Source organism: Mustela nigripes, chromosome 8 (assembly GCF_022355385.1).
Source record: "Mustela nigripes isolate SB6536 chromosome 8, MUSNIG.SB6536, whole genome shotgun sequence".
NCBI classification, from domain to species: Eukaryota; Metazoa; Chordata; class Mammalia; order Carnivora; family Mustelidae; genus Mustela; species Mustela nigripes.
Window position 1 is genome coordinate 41817499 of NC_081564.1, and position 21898 is coordinate 41839396.

Here is a 21898-nt window from a genome sequence, read left to right on the forward strand (position 1 = left end):
AATGTAAAGCAGTAATAAAGGGAAGGATATAATACAGTGTAACTAAAATGCTAACTGATCTTTCCAAGGACAGATAAGTAGCTTAAAATACATTCCATTTTTACTAAACGAAGATCTTACATTTGTAAGATATTTACTCAAAATCACTAGTTAACTTTTTATGCAAATGATGCTTCGCTTGGGCCAATATTAAATTAAATTTTATTTTATAGCTCTGATATACATCTGGCCTTGGATAATACACAGTAGATAATTTATACACAAAGGAAGAGTCATTTGTATGTGAGGAAGTCAAAGAATAGACAAAACTGCATAATTTACCAACACCCAACTGCAAGCTTATTCTTTAGGAGAGCACCTTTCCTGAGCCTAGTAAGTGGCTGCACCATTCTTCTTCAAACCAATATTCAGTTAAATGAAAAGTAATGGCTAGAATGACATGCTGGCCAATTCCACCTCATCATGCTAAAAGAATGGCTCGAATTCAAGGAATAGAATGTGAAGCAAGATTAATATAAGGCCACCAAAGAAGTAACAAGGGAATCGCATGGCTCTTTGTCGCAAGAAGCCAACCTACCTTCCTTCAGCTCAATGGCTGTCCACCAAAGCAGGGCAGAAGGTGAGCCAGGGGACTGAAGCCTCTGGGCTTTTTATTCAACCTAAAGTACTCCAGGTCTGATTGCGAGAATTAGAAACCAAAACACTCACACTAACAAACTTCTTTAAAATTCTATAATTGAGCCAGAGATTTGGAAATAGAAGTATTTAAAGAAATTGGGGGTAAGAGGATAACGCTGTCCTCTAACTCGAGGTCCTACAAAACCGAATCAGAAAACCCAGCATGCCATTGGACTTCTCTACACATGCTTGCAGAAGAAAGTGACTTTAATACAAGCTGGTCTTTTTCATGATCCGAAGAAATTCTTCCTCGTTCACTTCGCCATCTCCATCCCGATCGGCTTCGTCTATCATTTCCTGCAGCTCCTCGTCGGTGAGGTTTTCCCCTAACTCGTTGGCCACGCGCTTTAGGTTTTTGAAGGAGATCTTCCCAGTTTCATCATCATCAAAGAGCCTGAAAGCCTTCAGGATTTCTTCTTTGGTGTCTTTCTCGGCCATCTTCTGAGTCATCACGGCCAAAAAGTCATTGAAGCTGATTTTCCCTGTGCCTTCTTTGTCTACTTCGGAGATCATCTTCTTCATCTCTTCCTTCCTGGGTTCAAAGCCCAGCGCTCTCATGGCCACCTTCAGCTCCTTCACGTCGATGGTCCCACTTCCGTCGGCATCGAAGAGGTCAAATGCTTCGCGAACTTCTTGCTTCTGATCTTCCGTGAGTTCAGGCTTAGGACCCACCTTTCTTTTCTGGCTGGTAGAGGCCACGTTTGACTTCTTGTAGCTGGAAGCCATCTTCTTTCGGCGGTTGTTACCTTTAACGGCGCCACTGCAGTCACTGCGCTTGCGCAGGGGTGACCCCTCCCTGGAGCGCAGGCGCGGGGCCTCTCCCCATGCATTCCCAAAGCTTTCCCTCACGGTCTCCCAGCGAGTTGCAGGTCAGTAAGGCGGCAAGTTCTGCGGCATCTTACTACGTTCTAACCCGCCGTTCCCTCGATTGTCGTCCAGTTTCCATGAGCTGAGACATGGGCCGGCAAGAAGTGACTGCAGCCACAGTTGTCTTCCATAATGCATTGTAACTTGCTGTGCTATCCGGGCCATTTGCCAGTACCCAGAAGACCATGTTTATAGGGTTTTTTGGAAGTCCTTCTTCTCTCCTTTTCTATATAAATTAAAACAAGCAAACAAGCAAAACCAAACAAACAAACAAAAACCTTCGTGGAATTAAGAAAACAAAACAAAATTAAAAGCCCCCTCTTAGTCTGAGGTCACCTAAGGCGAAATTTAGGATAATCAAGATGGAGCTTGTCCCTGGGCATTAAATGCGGGGAAGAAGGAGAATCTTAAGTCACAGCATGTGCTCAACTTGACATAAATGGAAAACAGAAAAATGGAAAAAACAAAAAAATGGAAAAATTTTATATATAAAATTTGTAGAAATTTCTCTCCTGACATTACCCCCAACAATAATAAAACTTCACTGGCTTATTCAGCATATGCTGAAATATGAAATGTAATATCCAAATGTATGATTTACTTTCAGTGTTTCAATATTATATACTCAGTGTAGTTACACTCGAGTAACAGTCTTAATTTCATTCACTAGGCTTTTCATTTGGAGGGGGGTTGAAATACTACTTTCTGGTATTTTTTAAAGACTCTAGCAGCATATTATGATCACTGTTTATCATCTAGTTGGGGCTGTGCTGAACCGCCCCCCCCCCCACCGTTGTCCTGCTTTGGCCATGGAAATGGAAGCATATGGTGCAGCACATATTGGGACTAAAAATTGCCTCTGGGGAACAAAGAAGCAAGAGAAAAATGGGAGGTTTTTAAGTGGAAACAAAGGAAAGAATCCTCAAAAAAGCCCATAAAGGAATTTTTTTTTTTAAAAATCTGATGTTTTAGCATTCTTTTCCCCCAAATCTCAATTTATTATTACTTGATCAGTTACCAAGAAGGCACTTTCAAAAGCTTTTATTGAAGAGTTTTTGTTTCCCCAGTATCTAGAACAGTGCTTGACACCTAGTAGGTAGATTAATAAATATTTGTTGAATAAGTGAATGGGAGTTACAATTGGTTTTAAAATCGTTCTAAATTGTGCAGATAAGACCAACCCCACCCCCACTCCCAGATTAAATTATGCTGGGAGTGTTTTATAAATTAAGTGTTGTTGTTTTTTAACTAGTGATCAGATATTATTTACATGATCTGTTTAATAGCTACATCTTACTACCTGCCCCAATTGATATGTGACATGATGGACTGAAGGCCTTAGTATAGGGTTTCTAAAAGTCAAGAAAACTTACCACTGGCATCTCCCATCTCCTGCCTCCCAGCATTTGTCACAGTGTCAACCCAAAGTAGACTTTGGCAAGTAGACACTGCCATTGCCTATCTTTCAACACTGCAAATCCTCCTGCTTTATTAACCAGGTCAAAAAGCCTGGGATATTACCCCAACCCCATGCCTTGTTATCTCTGTGACTTGAGAAAGTGACTTAACCTCCCAGATTCAGTTGAGACATCTGCAAAGTAGACATAATAGTATAGCTTCCTAACAGGGCTCCTGTGCATGTTCTGTGAGCTACTCCAGGAATGGTTCCCTAGTGGGAACTAAACAGGGCTGGGTAATTGTTAGTTGAATCTGAATTTTTCCTAGACATTGTGCATTTCTTTTGACACCCACTCCTCTGCCCAAATTCAAGGCAAGCTATGATGTGTTGGGAAAAACTGAAGGATAGAAGCTGCCTTATATAGAGCTACATTTGGGCCAAGCTGAGCTCAAAGCAAAGCGGTTGTCATAGTTTCCAGATGTGTGTAATCAGCAGTCACAACTAGGGGCCACCAAGAGCACCCTTCATAGAAAACAGTGCCCTCAGCCAGAGTCAGCTGTTGCTGCAGAGTTACTTTATGTTCATAATCTGTAATCTGATTTAAAAAGGGAAGGTAATTTTACATGGATTGTGTGCCCAGCATGGCACTTGCTCCTTGCATTTGGGCTCATTAAATCCTTGCATCATTTCCCCATTCTGCAGATGAAGAATAATGAGGCCCACAAGAGGTTGGTAGCATATCCAGTGGTACACAGCCAATAAATTGTGGCTCTGGGATTTTAAACCTCGGCCTGTCTGAGTCCAGTGCTGAGGCTTTGTTCACCACACCATGCTTCCTTTTCTACAAATTGAGATTATTACCAAGAGTGTAGTATCACTGGGAAGATATGATCCTGCTCTTCTTCCCTAAATGTAATAATAATTAAGCATCTTGCCTAGAATGATTTAATAGGATTTTGTAGAATCTTAGATGGGGTCCCCTTCTGGGGTGAGTCAATGAAAAAAAGAGCAATATGCTTGATATTTACATTTATTTTTCCATTCTGCCTCATTCCATTCCCTGCGTTCAGCTCCTGGTACAAGGTAGCGAGAAGCAGTCTGGGCAAAGTCCTTTCAGTTGTCATCAGTGAGAGTCTATATAGTGCTTGTGAAATCAGCTTCATTGCCTGTAAGTCACATTTCAAGTTCCACTAAGAGCGACATGAAGTAAACAAGATGTCCTGGAAAATCAGTGGATAGGAGTGTTCTTGTTTTGTTTTTGCCCATTAAAGCTTTTGTACTGGAGTGTCCTAGGTAATATGCTAAATCAGTTGTTGATTTTCTGAGAGGGGGAGAGGAGATGTTTGTTTAATGGAATGGTCATGGAAGCTTAACGGCTGGAAGAGGGAAAAAAAGAGGTGCTGGGATTCCACAACAGGGTCTGGAGTCAGTCAAGACCAAGAGAAAGGACCCATGCAGCTTGCTTATTCCAAGTATTTGGTTTTCCATTTGACCTGCATGGCATTAAAAAAGGTGAGGCTCAGGAGTCTTTTAAAATTTAAGTTGCACTCAGCAAATTCAGCAGATTCCAGGTGCCACCCAAGGCAGAAAACATGCATAATGAAGTTTCTTTATTGCTGCCTATTTACTTTCCAACAAATGCAGAAGAGAGAAAATGCAAATGTTTGACACTTGTGCATAATAAGCAGGACAACTGTGCCAGTGTGGTGGATGGGTGATTCCCAAACCAACAGTAACAGAACTACGCTATTTATTCTTAAATACGTGGAGCCATTTACAAGAAATGGCCTCAGCAGCAAGAGTTTTACAATCCCAGTGGTCTCTGAATGAGACTGTGAAGTCCAGTCCAGTGACTCAACCCAAGCCTTTTTGGCAAGCCCAGGAATAGACTTAAGTGTCCAGCCAAAGGCTACATAATTTCTCATTTCATGAACCCCAGAAATAAAGAAATACTCCTCTCAGATACAAAATCAGGCTGTGTTTTAGAAAAGAATTTACCAGAATCTCACACTATTTCTCAAACTTTCACCCAGTTACTCCTAATAGCAAAGTAGATATAAAGGACTTCTTTGCAATCCAAAGAAACATTTGAAAGAAGCCTCCACCAAGCATGAAGGCCTTTATAATTCTGTGTTTTATCTTTTTAAAACAATGAATATTGTTTTTTGCTTCATAGAACATTTGCCAGTTCTATTATGGTTTTCAATGATTGACCATCAAGGAAATTGATTCCCTCGCAGAAAATGCACTGTGCTTATTTTGTGACTTCAAGTATATCCTAAGGATGAAAGCAGGGGTGAGGAGAACCTTACATGTTTTAGAAAACTTGGATGGAGGATCTAATGTAGAGCTTGAGGTGGAAAAAATGAAGATTGACAGTGTTTCCCTTCCACTCCCAACGGAGGTCCACTCCACTTATACATCATTTGGATTTGGGAGAAATAAAAGAAGGAGGAAGGAAAAGTGTGGGGAAGAGAAGAAGGAAGGTAAATGCATGTCCAGAGCATTTTAAACTTAAGAGGGAGAGTGAAATTAAATGCATCCAATGAAAGAACGACTGCCCTCCCTTCTGGGAGCACAGATCAGTCCAAATTAAGCATTGCTCTGATGGAAGCACGCTGAGAAAAGATACAATCTATGTTGATATAAACTCAAAGCCAGACCTCATGGGATTTGTGAGCCAGCAATCATATTGCCCTGCTGTCTGCAGAGGGCCCCCAAGTGTGGGCATGCGACAGAGAATGCTGAACCAAGAGGCCTGGAAATGGCTTGCTTGGATTTTTAAAATATCTCCTAAACTAAGCTATTGACTTACCCTTTGATCCACCTTCGTTTATTCTCCAAGACCTCTGAGACATCAGCATCTTAACTGGCTCCAAGGTTGTTAACCAAGGAGAAGTTTGTGATTACCAGGGATTGAAAGGTCAAAAGCCCACAGGGGTGTTTGTAACACAAGATGAGCCAAGTGGGCTGCGTGTTCAGGGCGTCTTTAGGGATTAGCAGTGACCTGGAGAGTTTGTGCCCTTTTAAAAGACAACATTCAAATGTAAAAACAGAACAAACCAAAGAACTGCACAGGCCCAAGAAAACAGGTCTTGTGGAAAACAGGTCAGGGGGAACTTGGCCTGTGGCCGGCATGTTGTTTATACAGTCCTTGCACTGGTCACTTCTGCTGGGGTTCATGTACTAAGGATGCCTCTCAGAGAAAAGGACAGAGAAAAAGGGAAGATTGCATCCTAGCTCAAAGCCTATTCATGCCTAGTTCCTTTAGTACAGCATAAAGATCGTTCCGGAAGGGAAGACCGTGCCAAGTCAGCCCCATAGGGGAAAGTGAACTGCTACAGATGCACTAATCTGTTTGATTTTCTCCCTTGAACCAGCCTGGAAAGGAGGAACCCTCCCTTCCTGCCATGTCTCCATGTCCTCATCCACCAGCTTCCCTTTGGCCTAGGGGCCCCTGTGATTGGCGGTGAGACCCATCCAGGTCCTTTCTTAGAGGCTAGCCCTGAAGTCCTGTGCAAGGCACAGTGAGGGAGCAAAAAAGCTGGGACTGGGACCCTTTCCCACAGAGGCCCTTTCCCACATAGCCGTGTTTTCAGATTTCTCCCCAACTCATTGGAAATTGGGGAAACCAAATGAAAGTGACAGTAGAAGGAAACATAATGCATTTTGTGAAGAAGGGATTTGTATTAACCAAAAAATTTGAGAAGGTAGTAAGAATCAGTTCTATGACTGCAATGTATGTTTTAAAATAAGCTTCTGAACTAAATTATAGTTTTTCTGCATTTCAGAGTTTAGCAGTATGTCAGAAAACAAAGCATCAAAGGAAACCAGTAGGTCATGTTAGGAATCCCTTCATCAACAAGTAATCATATTACAGCTCCCTCCTGCTAAGCCTCTAAATGAGAAAGGGGGTACAAATTAGGGTAGGAGGAGATGATGTCTTCTCAGCCGTTTCAGTTGGCAACTGACCTCCCCACAGAGGTTTTTCATTCAGATGTTGGTTAAACATCTTTTGAAACTCAGTGGGTTCACCATGGGGGATTACTGTCCCTCTACTTTCTGTGATGTTCCGCATTTGCTACTTTGCATCTACAAAGTCCTTTCCGAATTCCTTTGGTTTCTGGATCATTCTTATCTGAAATCCATGTTCTTTTTTTTTCCCCCTTGGCACTAGCCAGGGTTCCTTTTGCTCAGAATGCTATGCATGGGATAAAGTTTAGAATGGAAACTGGGTCATTTACTTGTGGTATTGTTTTCAGTTGCACCTCATACAAAGTGTTTGCCTGCCAGGGTGCTTTTGGACCCCATTGCATTAGTGTGAGTCCATAGTTGGTTAATTTTAAAGTTCCCCACATCCTCTAAGCATGGTTTCATACATGCACTTTGAAAAATAACTTAAGGATTTAAAAAAACAACTTAAGGATAACAGAGGGGAATGAGAGGGGAGAAAGAGAACAAGTGTTAGCTTTTAGATACAAACTTACACTTCCGACTCATCTACCAAGCTGGGTTGAAGAAGATGGGGAGGATTCATATTTTAACACAGATTTGTCTATGAGAATTTATCAAAATCCTGAGTATTTAGTGAATCCTTAAAAAGTGGTCATTATTTAGCCTTTCTTTCTGCTTAAAAGTTGTGAACATCCTGATTTCCTAGCAATCAACTTCTAGACACTAAGGCATAAACTAGACATTTTATCTTACATATTGTTCAAAACAAAGGAAAGGGCACTTTGGAATTCCTGGTTCATTAGGGATTAATTTAGAATACACAAAACAAATACATTTGAATTTAGCATGGAGAACTCCTGAAATTTACAAGGCGAAGATTAATGTCTAGATAAATGGAAGAAGATGAAGAACAAGTTCAGAATAGTATTCTTTAGCTTGATGAAAAAGTGAAGTGTATAAACCTGGTGATTCACAGACCTGTACCCCTGGGGATAAAAATATATGTTCATAAAAAAAAAAAAAACAACAAAAAAAAAACAACTCACCAGCAGAAAGGTCTCTATCCTCCAAATGACTGTGGTTATTCCAGCTCTGCTGGTTTACTGGCAGCCCAGATGGGGAGAAGCCAGAGATGCTGCATCTATAGGTTACGTTTTAGTCTCAGACAAGTTGTCTAAATTACATCGGTGGTATGTAAGTACATAGGTAGTGCCCATATGGTCCATGGGCATGGGGCAGCAGTGAGGTGAGCTCAGAGCCCTGGGTGCCTGCCCTTGGAAACCAGCCCCACCCACTGCTAGGTGCATGACCTCAGGCAAAGTAAGCTCCAAATTCCTATAAAATGGGAGTGGAAAAGTAGTAAACTCACAAGATTGTGGTGGTGGTAAAGTGAGATAATCCATGTGATTTGGTGTCAGGGACTGAGCCACATGACAGTGAGATTTTTAAGGTCATTGTCATGTAGCTCAGGGCTCTGTCACCTGTTGGCTAACACCCAAATATTTTATTCACTGTCTAAACAGATCCCTCCAGTTTCATGTTTATAACTTACGATTACCAGGCTTCCTTTTTATTAGTTTCTAAAATAACAGTTGCTTAAATAAAAGAGATTTATTTCTCTCTTTTGTATGGTCCCAGCTAACCTGGCTACTCAGATCGTCCCAGGACACCAAGCTCCTTCAGTATTACTGTTCCAACCCTAATATGCAGTTTGCCATTGTTACATGGTCTAAGGTGGCTCCCCATTACCAGTGTCCTCACCAGCAGGAAGGGAGATGTATTGGGTTCCTCTTGAGAAACGAATCCTCTCCACTCTACCTAACCACTCCTCTGGTGCCCATAACGGTGCAGGCTTTGCTAGTTTGCATAGGTGCGATCTGGCCATGCCTCACTTCAGCCCAAGCTTCTCACTTTTCTGTTCTGGAGCTTCTTGGACATCGTAGCAAGAACAAGCCAGTGGTGTGGGACGGCTAACACCTTGACTGATGGACGAGTACCAGTGGGTATCTCTCCCCTTGTGTCTCCCCATCAGAACGTACTGTGTCATTGAGTGCTAGTCACCTGTAATGGTGGCCAACTCTGTGACACATTCTTGTGTTGGCTCTCCCTCCTTTCTCGTCATACTTGCCTTTGTCACCTTCACTCCTGCTCCCTATTTAGGAATCACTTCCTAAATAAATCTGCAGTCAAGCTTTAGCTTCAGACTCTACTCCCAGGGGAGCCCAGGCCAAGAGAGGGGGCTCCACAAGACTTCCATGACCCAGAAGTGACCCACATCCCTTCTGCTCACACTCAACTGGACACATGTAGCTACCAGGCAGATTGAGAAGTGAATTTTCTCTCTTGCTCTCTTTTTTTAAGATGCATTTATTTATTTTAGAAAAAGAGAGGGTGAGAGAGAGAGTGTGTGTGTGAGCGCAGTGGGAAAGGGCAGAGACAGAGGGAGAAAGAATCTCAAGCAGACTTTGCTGAACATGGAGCTGCGTGCAGCCTTACTCTCACCACCCTGAGATCGGACCTGAACTGAACCCAAGAGCTGGATCCCCAACCGACCATGCCACCCAGGTCCCCCAAAGTGCATTCTTTATTGTGGGCTGCCATGCTCCCAGCTAAAGTCCATGACTGCGGAGGACATCTCTGCACGTGATTCATGGGCCTATTTCTTTTAGTTAGACCGATGTGACTTTGCAGAATTAAATGCATCCTGCATAGACCAGGGGTTATGACCACTCAACTAAGGGACCTGAGATATTGTCTGCATTCATTGACTCATTTCCTATATGAACTTAAACAGGTTGCTTGAGTCTTCTGGGCCCAAATGTCTTTATTTGTAAAATGGTGATAGTAGTAACTCGTTTCATTCTGTGACTACATTACCTGACTGGACTTTGACAGAATGCAATCCGATTCACGCCCTGGGTGGGCGAGCTCACCCAGTCCACCATCCTGGGAAACCGTGATCAGCACCAGGTAAATATTTGGTGCTTAAAAGGTTACGCTGAAGTGAGCTTTTGCAGATCTTTTCTCTTCATTTCATCATTATTTTTTTTTCTCTTCCAAAAGATTCTCCACCTTTGGAATTTATCCTTTTAAAAATAATCACAAGGAAAAAATGGCAGGGGAGAAAAGTTACCCATGACACTTGTTATGTGAGCCTAAGGGACAAAACTGCATTCTCTCTCTCCATCAATAACTTAAACTTTCAAACATGTAGGAATAGTTAAGGATTCCTTCTGGACTATTTTAAGGAGCAAATTTATTAGTTCTATAGCATCTCGTAATCCTGAGGTATTTAGGAAAACTACATTCTTTGGATTCTGAAACCCTGGCCGTTTCCCTGAGCTGCTTCAAACAATGTAGCTTTTGCTGACGGGGCACTCCCTGAGCCAGCAGTGTTGTTGAATTGTAAGTAAATAATCTTGACACAAATCTGTGGTTGACACACTGTCATACTATGTTTACTGCTCCAGAGGAGGGATTTATTCTGGGGATATTGAAAAATTCCATTGCTGTTTGGGGGAAAGTGACAATTGGGGTCACCCATAAATTAAAGTGATTGGCCTCTGTACCTAGATATGATCCAAAATATTGTGCGTGCTCTAAAATGTCATATGCGAAATAGAACAGTGCTGGATAAAGCTATATCATGCTACTAAATAAAAACAGATACCATGGATATGACATTTAAACTGCCAAGTTTGACTGCAGCTAGCAGCCATCCTTCTTCCAGGATTAATAACTAGGAGTTCTGAAGGTGGAACAGAAAAACTAACTTCAGTCCAATGGCATCCTGCTTTGGTTTAGCGTAGATTTCATGATGTAGTTTAGGTTGCCTTTAAAAGAAAAAAAAAAAGGTTTAGTTATTTATTTGAGAGCGAGAATGCATACGTGTGAGCTGGGGGAGGGGGCAGAGGGAGAGAAACTCAAGCTAACTCTGCACTGAGCTTGGAGCCCGACCTGGGACTGGATCTCACAACATCTGAGATCATGACCTCAGCTGAAATCAAGAGTTGTCCACTCAACCCACTGAACCACCCAGGCACCCTTAGGTTGCCTTTTTAAAAAAGAATAGTTTAATATTTAATGAACCAGGTATGTCTGTCCTTGCAAGAAAGGTATTTGTTTTGTGAGTTTCTAAAAACCAGTTCCTACTCTACCATCTCTGTCTCTCCCCATGCCTGGCTCATTTGGGGGCCGGTCTGGCTTTGGGTGTGAGCAAGAACAGTCATGTAATGTGGAGTAGTGACAAATACTCAGGTGAAGAAGGCATCAGCCGCAGTCCTTGATTTCAGCAGAAACTTCTCTCCACTAACTCCATCTAAATCACAGCAACATGTAATTACAGAAAATCAAGAACAAAGCTAGGATTAAACTACAATATCCCTCTGTGCACATAACAACCTTCCTTTGATACCTTCTACAATCTTTTAAATAGCAAACGTGTGCTTTTTTTTTTTTTTTTTTTTTTTTTTTTTTTTTTTTTAGGTGATTTCCATCTGTAGAATGATGGTCATAGAGACAGGAAAAAAGAGTTTTTCCACAATTGTGGAATATTCAGCAGAGAGCAGTTCAGCAGGGTGGAAAAAGCCAGAAGTGTTGCAAATAATCGTAGTACTGAGGATGATGCTTTAAAACAGTGGGGCAAGGCCTCCCCTCCCTGTGGGTCAGGGAGAGCCTCCTAGAGGAGGTCCCACTCCAGCATTCTGGGAAGGCACTTGTGAACTGTCCAGGAGGACAGAAGAGCAAGGGACTTTTTGATCAAGGGAATAACACCTACAGTACAAAGGAGTGGAAGCAAGAAAGTGAACAGCAGGTTCAGTAGGGGTTGAGTAGGGAATGTGTGCGTGGGTACGTGAGGAACGGGTATGCTTGAGGACAGTGTAAGCCCCTATGAGGTCTGCTGGGAACTCATATATGGAAGGCAGTGGGGTGGCAGGCACAAGCCACGGAGGTCGTGGGAAGGAGAATTAGAGCCATGGAATGTGGTAGTTTGGAGATGATAGTGCTCTCTGTTTTGTAGACCACCCAGTTCAGGTGGCTGATGGCCGGTATAGCACGGCAGGATACCCATAGTGTTTTATCGGTTTGTGTCTTCCCCTGACTCAGGGCTGCAGCAAAATCATGGAGGTCCTCAGCAGCAGCCAGAGAAGAAGTGGCCTCTTGCACAGTGTGTAGGATTGCCCAGAGCTGGCTCTCACCATCTCACCTCGGGTCACACCTGCCCTGCCAGCCTGGCTAGAACTTTTATGTCTTCATGCCTGCACATTTTATGAGTACTAGCTGCCTTCTCCATGTATAAAGAGCCAGCAAGGAGGTGCCTGGCGGGCTCAGTCTGTTGAGCATGCCACCCGTGATATCCAGGTGGTGAGTTTGAGCCCAGTACTGGGTGTAAGAGATTACTTTAAAAACAAAAAACAAAAACGGGCTGGTCTGCCTTTATTTCATTCCTCTTCCTTTTAAATCTACTGCTTTATTCTTTTTTTTTTTTTTTAAGATTTTATTTATTTATTTGACAGAGATCACAAGTAGGCAGCGAGGCAGGCACAGAGAGAAAGGGGGAGAAGCATAAATTAAAAGGGGGAGAAGCAGAGGGCTCGATCCCAGGATCCTGGGATCATGACCCAAGCCAAAGGCAGAGGCCCAACCCACTGAGCCACCCAGGCACCCCCTGCTTTATTCTTTATACCAGGGAATGCTGAACATTCAGACAATCAGTAAATATCCTCACTTGTTTCAGTGAGATTTCTCCACCCCTTCCTTCCTCCCTTCCCCCGCCTCAAGCGCACACAATCACTTGATCTTTAGGGACAATAGTATAAATGAACCCCCATGCGCTCATCACCCAGCTTCACCGATTACCAGCTCATGGTCAATATTTTCACACTTACCCCTATGCTCAGCTTACTTTGAAGCTATTCTCAGCATTTCATCTATAAATAGTTCAGTGTGAAAAGAAAAATTTGATTCCCATGCCAATCCAATGTCCCCCACTTTAGCCGTATTTAAAAGTATCATCTTTTCTGTTCATTGTCATCAGAACCCTTGTCTTCAATGAGCAATTTACTGAAAAGCCATTTGCCACTTAAAAATGCATTATATGTGCAAAATGTTTCTATAACATATAATATTAGAACTAAAAATAGAATAGTGTTAGAGCAAACACACATGTAACCACGACTGAGCTAGAGAGAGAGGAGTAATACCAGAATCTTTGAGGTCCTTTGTTTGTTTCTTATCTCTCCCTTCCAGTTACGTTCTGTCCTGAAACTGAGGCTCATCGTTTCCCCCACACAGAGCTGTGTGTGTCTTCACTATATGCAAGTTTGGACCTCCAAACAATATATTGTTTAGCTTTGCCTAATTGTGAACTTTTCATAGAAATAGAATCACTGAATCTTATAAACACAGTCATATAAAAACAAAAATCATATAGAAGTAAAAATCATTTAAATAGAATCACTGAAATATTGTTCTGTGACTTTTTCTACTTTAACTTTTTTTTTAATATTCATCCATGGATGCATACCTTAAACAGATTAAAAATGTTCTCTTCTATTGTTAGTTGTTGAGGTGTTTGTTTTATACTTCTGAATGGTAACTGGATTTTTATTTTTCTTTAAACAACCAATACATTTATTCATCTTTTACTTTAGATTCAGGGGAAGAATTTAGTGATTCATCATAACACCCAGTCTCATCCCCAAAAGTGCCCTCCTTAAAGCCCATCACTCATTTAGCCCATCTGCCTGCCCACCTCCCTTCCAGTAACCCTCAGTTTGTTCTCTGTGGTTAAGAGTCTGCTTTTTGGTTTGCCTCTCTTTTTTTCTCCCTCTGTTCATTACAATCTCTAGTTCAATCTACATCTTTACAAATGGCAAGATTTCATTCTTTTTTTTTTTTTTTTTTGTAGCTCACTAGTATTCCATTATCTCTATCTCTCTCTATATATACCACATCTTCTTCATTGATTCATCAATTGATTAATGTTTGGGCTCTTTCCTTACTTTGGCTACTATGGTAACTGGATTTTATTGAATTCTTTTTCTGCATATTCTGAGAAACCATGGTTTCCTTTTTGAAGCTGTCATATTACTTGGCTTTTTAACATTGAGGCAACCTTATATTCTGAATAAATCTAGCTTGGTCATAAAATATTATATTTTCATACATTACTGGCTACAAGTTGCTAATATTTTGTTTAAGGTTTTTCTTCAAGGTTTTTCTTCTATGTCCATGACTGAGATTAGCCAATATTCTTCCTTTCTCCAATTGGTCCTGGCCAAGTTTAGACATCAAGGTTAAGCTAGCATCGTGATAGGAATTTGGGATTAGTCTCTCTTTTTCTATAATCTGAAAATATTCTAAAACTTGGAATTGTTGAATCCTTGAATGTTAGTTAGAAGTCAACAGTAAAATAATGGGTCTAGTATTTTTTTCTGAGAGAATATTTTGAATTAACTCAATTACTTTTGTGAATTCAATTTCTTTAATGTCTATAAGGTCATTATGATTTTCCCTTTCTTCTTGAGTCAGTTTTGATCATGAAAATTTTTCTAGTAATTTGTGTATTTCACTTATGACTTTGACATGAAGTTAACTGTACATGGTATTATTACAAAGAATTTTAAATCTCTTCTGCAACTATAGTTATGTCTCCTTTCTATTCTTAACATTATTTATGAATGATTTATCTTTTTTCTTGTCCAGGCTTGCCAGAGGTTTGGCAATATTTGTCTTTTCAAATAATCAGTTTTTGGATTTGTTAATCCTCATTTGGTATAGGATTTCCTCCCATTAATATTTCTATCCTTTTTTAAAAAAAATCTACCTTTCTAAACTCATTGATTTATGTATTCATGTATTTATTTTACTGAAACATAGCTGACACAATGTTACATTAGTTTCAGTGTGCAATATAGTGATTCAATAACTGTGTTATGCTATGCTCACCATGAGTGTATATGTTTGCTATCTTTATTATAATTTTCTTCCTCTACTTTCTATTTTTTCCCCCTGCTCTTCTTTTTGCTCCTTTTAGGAGCGTACCTACCTTGCTAATTCTCAGCCTTTATTCTTTTTTTTTTTTTTAAGATTTTATTTATTTCGTTGACAGGCAGAGAGGCAGTCAGAGAGAAAGGTGGGGAAGCAGGGTCCCCACTGAGCAGAGATCCAGACGTGGGGCTCGATCCCAGGATCTTGAGATCATGACCTGAGCCAAAGGCAGAGGCTTAACCCACTGAGCCACTCAGGTGCCCCTCAGCCTTTATTCTTTATCATTATAAGCCTTTAAGGCTGTAAAATTTCTCCACACCCCTTTAGAATATCTAAATGTTTAATAAAGCAATAATTATTAATATGAGATATTATAAGCACTGTTAATGTTAAGCAATCTTTGCAGTGAGTTTACTAAGACATGAAATACATTTCATCATGTTTTAAAATTTTGGTTTAACAGCTTATAATACAACTACTTGAAAGCCTAGTTCTAAATTCAGTTTATTTCTATATTTCATTTTAATGATGATCACAGCTGAAATTGATACCTCACAATAACATAAAATACAAAAATGAAAGATGTGCATTGTTGGGTGTACTTACTAATGATGGTATCTTTATTTTTTAAATAGTTCTGGTACCAATTATGCAAAGTTTTTCTTAATATTTGATTAGGAAATTTCCATCTTCACTTATCTGTGGATGTTGCTTCTCTCTATATTTGGCAGATGGTTTAAAAAAACACTGATATTCTTCATTTAGAAGAGTTAAAAAAAAATCTTCTCCAAGCCCAAGTAGACAGATAAATGAGTTCTAAGAGGTGAAACATCTTTTCCGCAAGAAAGTTACATAATAATGGAAAGATTTCTAAACATACTTTGCACAGCCTATCTTTTCTCTCTTTTCTTTTTTTTTTTTTAATCTTTGACATAAAACATTTTACTAAGTTTCATTTCAGCCGAAGCCTCCATCTGCCTTATGGGTATTTCATTACATTTTATCTTAATCATAATTTTTTATGTCAAAGACCTAGATAGTAGAACACTTAGAAACACTTATTTTTATATGTTATTATTATATTTCAAACAGGCAGGTAGAAAAATTGAGAACATGAATTTCCTCCATCTCTTTATTTTTGACCCAGGTGGCTTTAGCATTCACTTACGTCTCTAGATAACTGAGTCCTGCAATGAGTGAGTTCCTACAATGCAGGAACACACAGTAGGCACTCAAGAAGTAATGGCTGGGAGAATGTATAAATGAATGAATGAATGAATGACCTAATTGTTTGGCTTCCTCCATAGACTGATCTGAAGGGAGGGACCACTCCTTATTTTCCTTTGTAACCCAAGTATCTATCATAATGCTGGCACCCAGTAGGTGCAAGATATTTTTAGAAATAAAGGAAGGGTGAAACAGGAAGAAAAGAAAGGAGAAAAGGGAGAGAGAGGAATTGTGGATGTTTGTATCTGGACGTCTCAGTTAAAAGGAGGGCTTATTAGTAAGTTTGGCCAGTTCAGTTTTAACCTTATTTACAGCCTTGTCAGTGCTTATTTTTAAGGAGAGCAGTCAAAGAAGATTCCTAGGGTAGCATTTACCTCTCTATAAGTGAAAATGGTTTCCCAAGGAATAGAGGAACTAGTGAATTCTATTTTCGTAGAGTCTCAAGACTTCTAAGGGTGTGGATTGGAAAGTAGAACTTTGCCTTTTGATGTGGTTCTTCCACTGTCTTGAAAGATAAAAAGCCACCAGAGGTTTGTGATTAGATAATCCACCCCCCTCCCCGCCCCCGCAGCCCTGGAAGTCTTGGTGGGCTAGGATCTGGGGATACTCTGAGTGGCTCAGAAGCGTGGGTGAATAAAGCCTCATGACTGAATGGTTTGAATGGTTGCCGATACTCAGTGCTGCGCGCTTACACGTGGGCTGTGCCGCCTCACAGGGGTCCTTCACCTCACGCCAGGCTGTTTAATCAACGCCTCTGACAAAGTTACACGGTTACCTGCGGGGAGACCCTCGTAATACTTTTGGAAACCAACCCACCGCGAGCTCTTGCTGTGAAAGTATTTAAATAATTAAAAACATTCCTCTATCAAAGGAGGCTCCTTCTGACAGTGGAATCTATAACTTTTGCTGCCTTTCTTTTCAAAACACTTAGATGAAAGAGATGGTTGTGTTTTGCGCAGCACTCACAACTTTTTTTTTTTTTTAAATGAGGCTAAGCTTTGTTCAAAATATTTAGTGATGAAAATCTTAATAACCATAGGTTGGGGCACCCAGCTTCTTACTTAACTGTCTTCCTCCAAGAGGCACGAGTGGTATAAATGCGCTGAATAAGGAGAGGTTTGTATTTCCTTGTTTGGATCAGGAAAAGCTGTTTTTATTTACACAGGAAGTCACAGGGCAGGAAATCTCAGCAGTAGGTTTCAGGCTCAAATCTCTGAAGATCCGTGAGAAGAGAAACAGAAGTGCCTGAACTCATACATACAAACACACACACACACACACACACACACACACACACAATCATCTTGTCTTACTCATTGTGGAGGAAATACAAACAGCCTTAAGAAAGGCCCTGAGGTTTAAGACGGGATGCATCTGGAGGGGTGGTCAAGAGGAGGATATGAGGACACCCAAGTGAGGAAAATACCACCCTCTGAGCATTTTTTTTTTTTTAAAGGACAACCATTATAACAGCAATAGCTTCCAAGACTGAAGGTATTGAAATTCACCCAGACAGATCCCGCTGGTCTGAAGCCCTCTCAGAATGAAAGGGCCCTGCTGTGGGGTTCTGAGGCGGAGCTGATGGGATTAATAAACCCCTGTAGATCTCAGATGGAGCAGGCACCAGCTTGGTAAGGTTTGTCCCTGGATTGTCACCCACGGTGAAAATTGGATAAAATGGAGAAGGGCATTGTCATGGCAACCGAAAGATGGTCATCAGGGAACCTGGAAAAAGGAAGCTTCTGTCTGCACACCACGGAGTGGACATTGTGTGGCAGGTTGTTCCAGCTAGAGGAAGATCTCACTCTTTGCCTTAACAATTCTCCATCTTTCAAGCACACTTACAAGGAAAGGCAGGCCCTGACCTGTGGGCCAAGTATGACAGTCTCCATGGCAAACACATTGGCTATTGTAATTGAGAGATGCGTTACTCATTCATAAATCAATTTTCTCAAGTTTGGTTAGTGTAAACATTCATTCCCCAGGCGTCAACACCCCTAAATGAATGGATGAGAGGAAAGTTTTGAACCAAAAGATAAAATCTGAGAGCCAGCCTCCAGGCCTCTGGGACCTCATGACCTCAGCTGCCCCAAAGGCCCCAAATGACCCAAAGGGATGTCAGCTGAAGCAATGACTCCAGCCACCTCAAGTGCCCGGGGAAGAACTAAGAGGACAAATTTTAAAGTTGCCTAGATTAGGGGTGCCTGGGTGGCTCAGTGGGTTAAGCCGCTGCCTTCGGCTCAGGTCATGATCTCAGGGTCCTGGGATCGAGCCCCACATCGGGCTCTCTGCTCAGCAGGGAGCCTGCTTCCCTCTCTCTCTCTCTCTCTCTGCCTGCCTCTCTGCCTACTTGTGATCTCTGTCTGTCAAATAAATAAATAAAATCTTAAAAAAAAAAAAAGTTGGCTAGATTATTCCAGTGAGCAAGTAATTGTCCACTTCATGCCTTTTCTGACCTTGGTTTCAGCTTTTGGCATTAGTACCATGGACACCCCCACATTCTATTATCTGAATCCTGGTCACCTTTATGGGGAACTTCACTGTTTATAAAGCCTTTTGATGTCATTTAGCCAATATAACAACTCTGAAAAGTAGGTGATATCACTATCCTCACTTCATGGACAGGAAACACAAGGCTCGGGGAAGGAAGTGAACTGCACATAGCCAGTCAGTAGGCAGCAGAGCTGGAACTGAACGCTGATGTTCTGGTTTGACCTCTGTTATGACACGTTGTTGTATCCTTAAACTACCAATAGACAAACTTCAGCCTCAAAGACCTGTGAAAATATTTCTATGCTTCCTTATCTGTAAATTGTAAAATGCATGACAATGTTAATATGTTAAGTACACTATTGAACATTCAAAACAACAGACGTTTTGAAAGGATAAAGAAATGAAATAAAAGGATGCTTTAAAAAGTCATACATTTTGTTTATTGATTAAGCAGAAACAAATTTTGCTATAATTACAATTATTAATAATTTTAATTTTTAGGGAGATATGATTAAAGCTTCAGTATTTATGAAAATCTTGATTTAACCTTTTGTGATAGAGTGATTTTCAAGTTTGGTCCTCAACATATTTTGATGCTTTTTATTTTGGAATAATTTTAGATTTATGAAAAGTTGCAAAGATAGTACAGAGTTGTGTATATCCCTTACCTGTTTCCCCCTACTGTAAACATCTTTAGTCGTGATGTCTTCCTGTGGCATATTGGATTTAGGAATGGACATTGATACTTTTTTGTTAACTAAACTCCAGACATATTTGGATTTCACTAGCTTTTCCATGTATGTCCTCTTTCTGCTCCAGGATTCAGTATAGGGTCCCATCTTGCTTGTCATCATCATGTCTCCCAGTTTCCTCTGATCTGTGATGGCTTCTCAGTCTTTCTTTGTTTTTTTATGACCTTGGCAGTCTCAAGAAGTATCAGCCAAGTAGCCTGTAGAATGGTTCCTCAATCTGTGTGTGTTTGATGAGATTAGACTGGGGGAATGGTTTTGGGGATTGAATATCAAGAGGTAAAGAGCCTTTTTGGCATCATGATGTGTATACATGATAACCATATGACATCACAGGGGATGTCAGCCGTCCCTTGGTTGAAGCAGTGTTTGCCAATCTTCACTGTGGAAGAACTACTTAGCCCTTTCTTTATGCTGTCAAATCACTATATGTAGCTCAAGTTCATAGCAGAGGGAAAATGAGCTGGGAAGTAAGCCCTACCTCCTGGAGGGGTAGAGTCTACGTACATCGTTTGGAATTTTTCTGTGCGGAAGATTTGTCTCTTCTCCTCTCATGCATGTATGCATTCAATCATTTATTTATATAAACATTAGCTCATGGATATTTATTTTATAGTTTGGGTTATAATCCAATACTATGTACCTATTTTGTTGCTCAAGCATTTCTAGCTTTGGCCATTGGGACTTTTTTTATATTGGCTCCTATGTCCCAGTTCATGCTCCAAGTTCATCTTGTATTTTCCCTGCCTCAACCCTGGAAATGATCATTTCTCCCAGGAGTCCTGGTTTTTTAAATTGTAGAATGTTATTTAGAAACCATTGTGTACTCACTGCTGTTGGAGTATTAATTCTGAGCCCATTCAATAGACGGAACTTAGGCATACACACACAGATGTGTACTAACTCATGTTTACCTGATATTTAGTTTTTAACAGGCAACATGGGAAAAGATTTCTTACAAAGATAAACAGACCCAGGGATGCCTGGGTGGCTCAGTTGGTTAAGCAGCTGCCTTCGGCTCAGGTCATGATCCCAGCATCCTGGGATCGAGTCCCACATCGGGCTCCTTGCTCCGCAGGGAGCCTGCTTCTCCCTCTGACTCTGCCTTCCACTCTGTCTGCCTGTGCTCGCTCTCGCTCGCTCTCTCTCTGACAAATAAATAAATAAAATCTTTAAAAAAAAAAAAAAAAAGATAAACAGACCCAAATAAAAGAATTGCATCACTGACTAAATTTCCTAAAACATGACACTTAATTTTCAGCTGTATCTACCAGTTACAAAAACATTTGTGTTCAAATTCATCTAGTAAGCCTAAATATTCACTGTTGTTAATCAGTTGGTTCTCACAAACTTAAAAATGTTGCTTTTCTGTACTGTGCATTCATAAGTAGATTCAAAATCTACAAATTCTCTTTCCAAGTTTTTAAAAAGTGCAGTTATCAGAGTTTTTAGAGATGACACACTATTTTGGGCAACAGAATTCCATAATCATGGAAATGTTTCCAGACATCCAGTTTTTTAATGTTTTTTTCTGTAGTACAAATTTTATTCAGACAGTTTATTTACTTTATTTATTTACTTTCTCATTCATTGGGAACATATCGGCTTTATTGTGAAATGACAGAGTGAGAGTGTTCATTATTTATTTACATATATATTTTATTGTGATAGGACATAAAAGTTATCATTTTAACCATTTATCAGTGGTACTATTTTATTGTTGTGGAACCATCATCACTTTCTATCTCCAGAACTTTTCATCTTGTAAACCTAAACATCTGCACTCATTAAGTAAGATCTCCATTTCCTTCTCCCTCCAGCCCCTGGCAACCGCCACTCCAGACTTTTTTCTCTCTCTGAATTTGACTATTCCAGTATCTCATATAAGTGGAACCACACAGTATTTTTCCTTTGGTAACGGATTTGTTTCACTTAGCACCAAGTCCTCAAGGTTTATCCGTGTTGTAGCAGGTGCAAGATTTTCCCTCCTTTCTGACTGAATCATAGTCTGTTGTACATACGTATCGTGTTTTTGTTTATCCATTCGAATGTCAGTGGACACTTGGCTGTTTCTACTGGTTTGGCTATTGTGAATAACACTGCTGTGAACATGAGGGTACAAATATGCCTTCAACTTCCTGCTTCCACTTCTTTTTTGGGCATATCCTCAGAAGTGGAATTCCTGGGTGATGTGGGTAATTTATGTTTTTTTTTTTTTTGAGATTTTTCTTGGTCATTTTCCCATCTCACTACAATCTCATTTTTATAAATCAGTCCAAACAAAGACATCTTGGAAACTTTGAAATATACCGAAAGTGAAGACAAAGAAGAGGGCATTATTCTTTTCTGAGTAAACATAGTGTCTGTGAGCCTAATAAACGGTTGGGATAGGGGTCTTAAGACAGTATATGTTAAATCCTAGAAAATCTTAATTTTTCTTATTTTTAAAACGAATTTTAATATTCTCCAAAATCTTAATGTTTTCTTCTCACACACCAACGGACTGTTCTAGGTGGCACAGGAGAGGCAAACTGCAGTG

At 40.4% G+C, this 21898-nt stretch overlaps 1 protein-coding gene across 1 annotated transcript; it reads right to left on the reverse strand.

Annotated features, from left to right (window-relative positions):
* Positions 1 to 885: 885 nt before the first annotated feature.
* On the reverse strand, positions 886 to 1404 carry CETN1 (centrin 1). The gene has a single exon (XM_059410030.1). It carries the CDS (start codon positions 1402 to 1404, stop codon positions 886 to 888), a length of 519 nt encoding a protein of 172 aa, XP_059266013.1.
* Positions 1405 to 21898: the final 20494 nt, after the last annotated feature.

Bases quoted from the DNA above. Each gene is read 5' to 3' on its own strand.
- CETN1 (XM_059410030.1), bottom strand. From the start codon at position 1,404: ATGGCTTCCAGCTACAAGAAGTCAAACGTGGCCTCTACCAGCCAGAAA.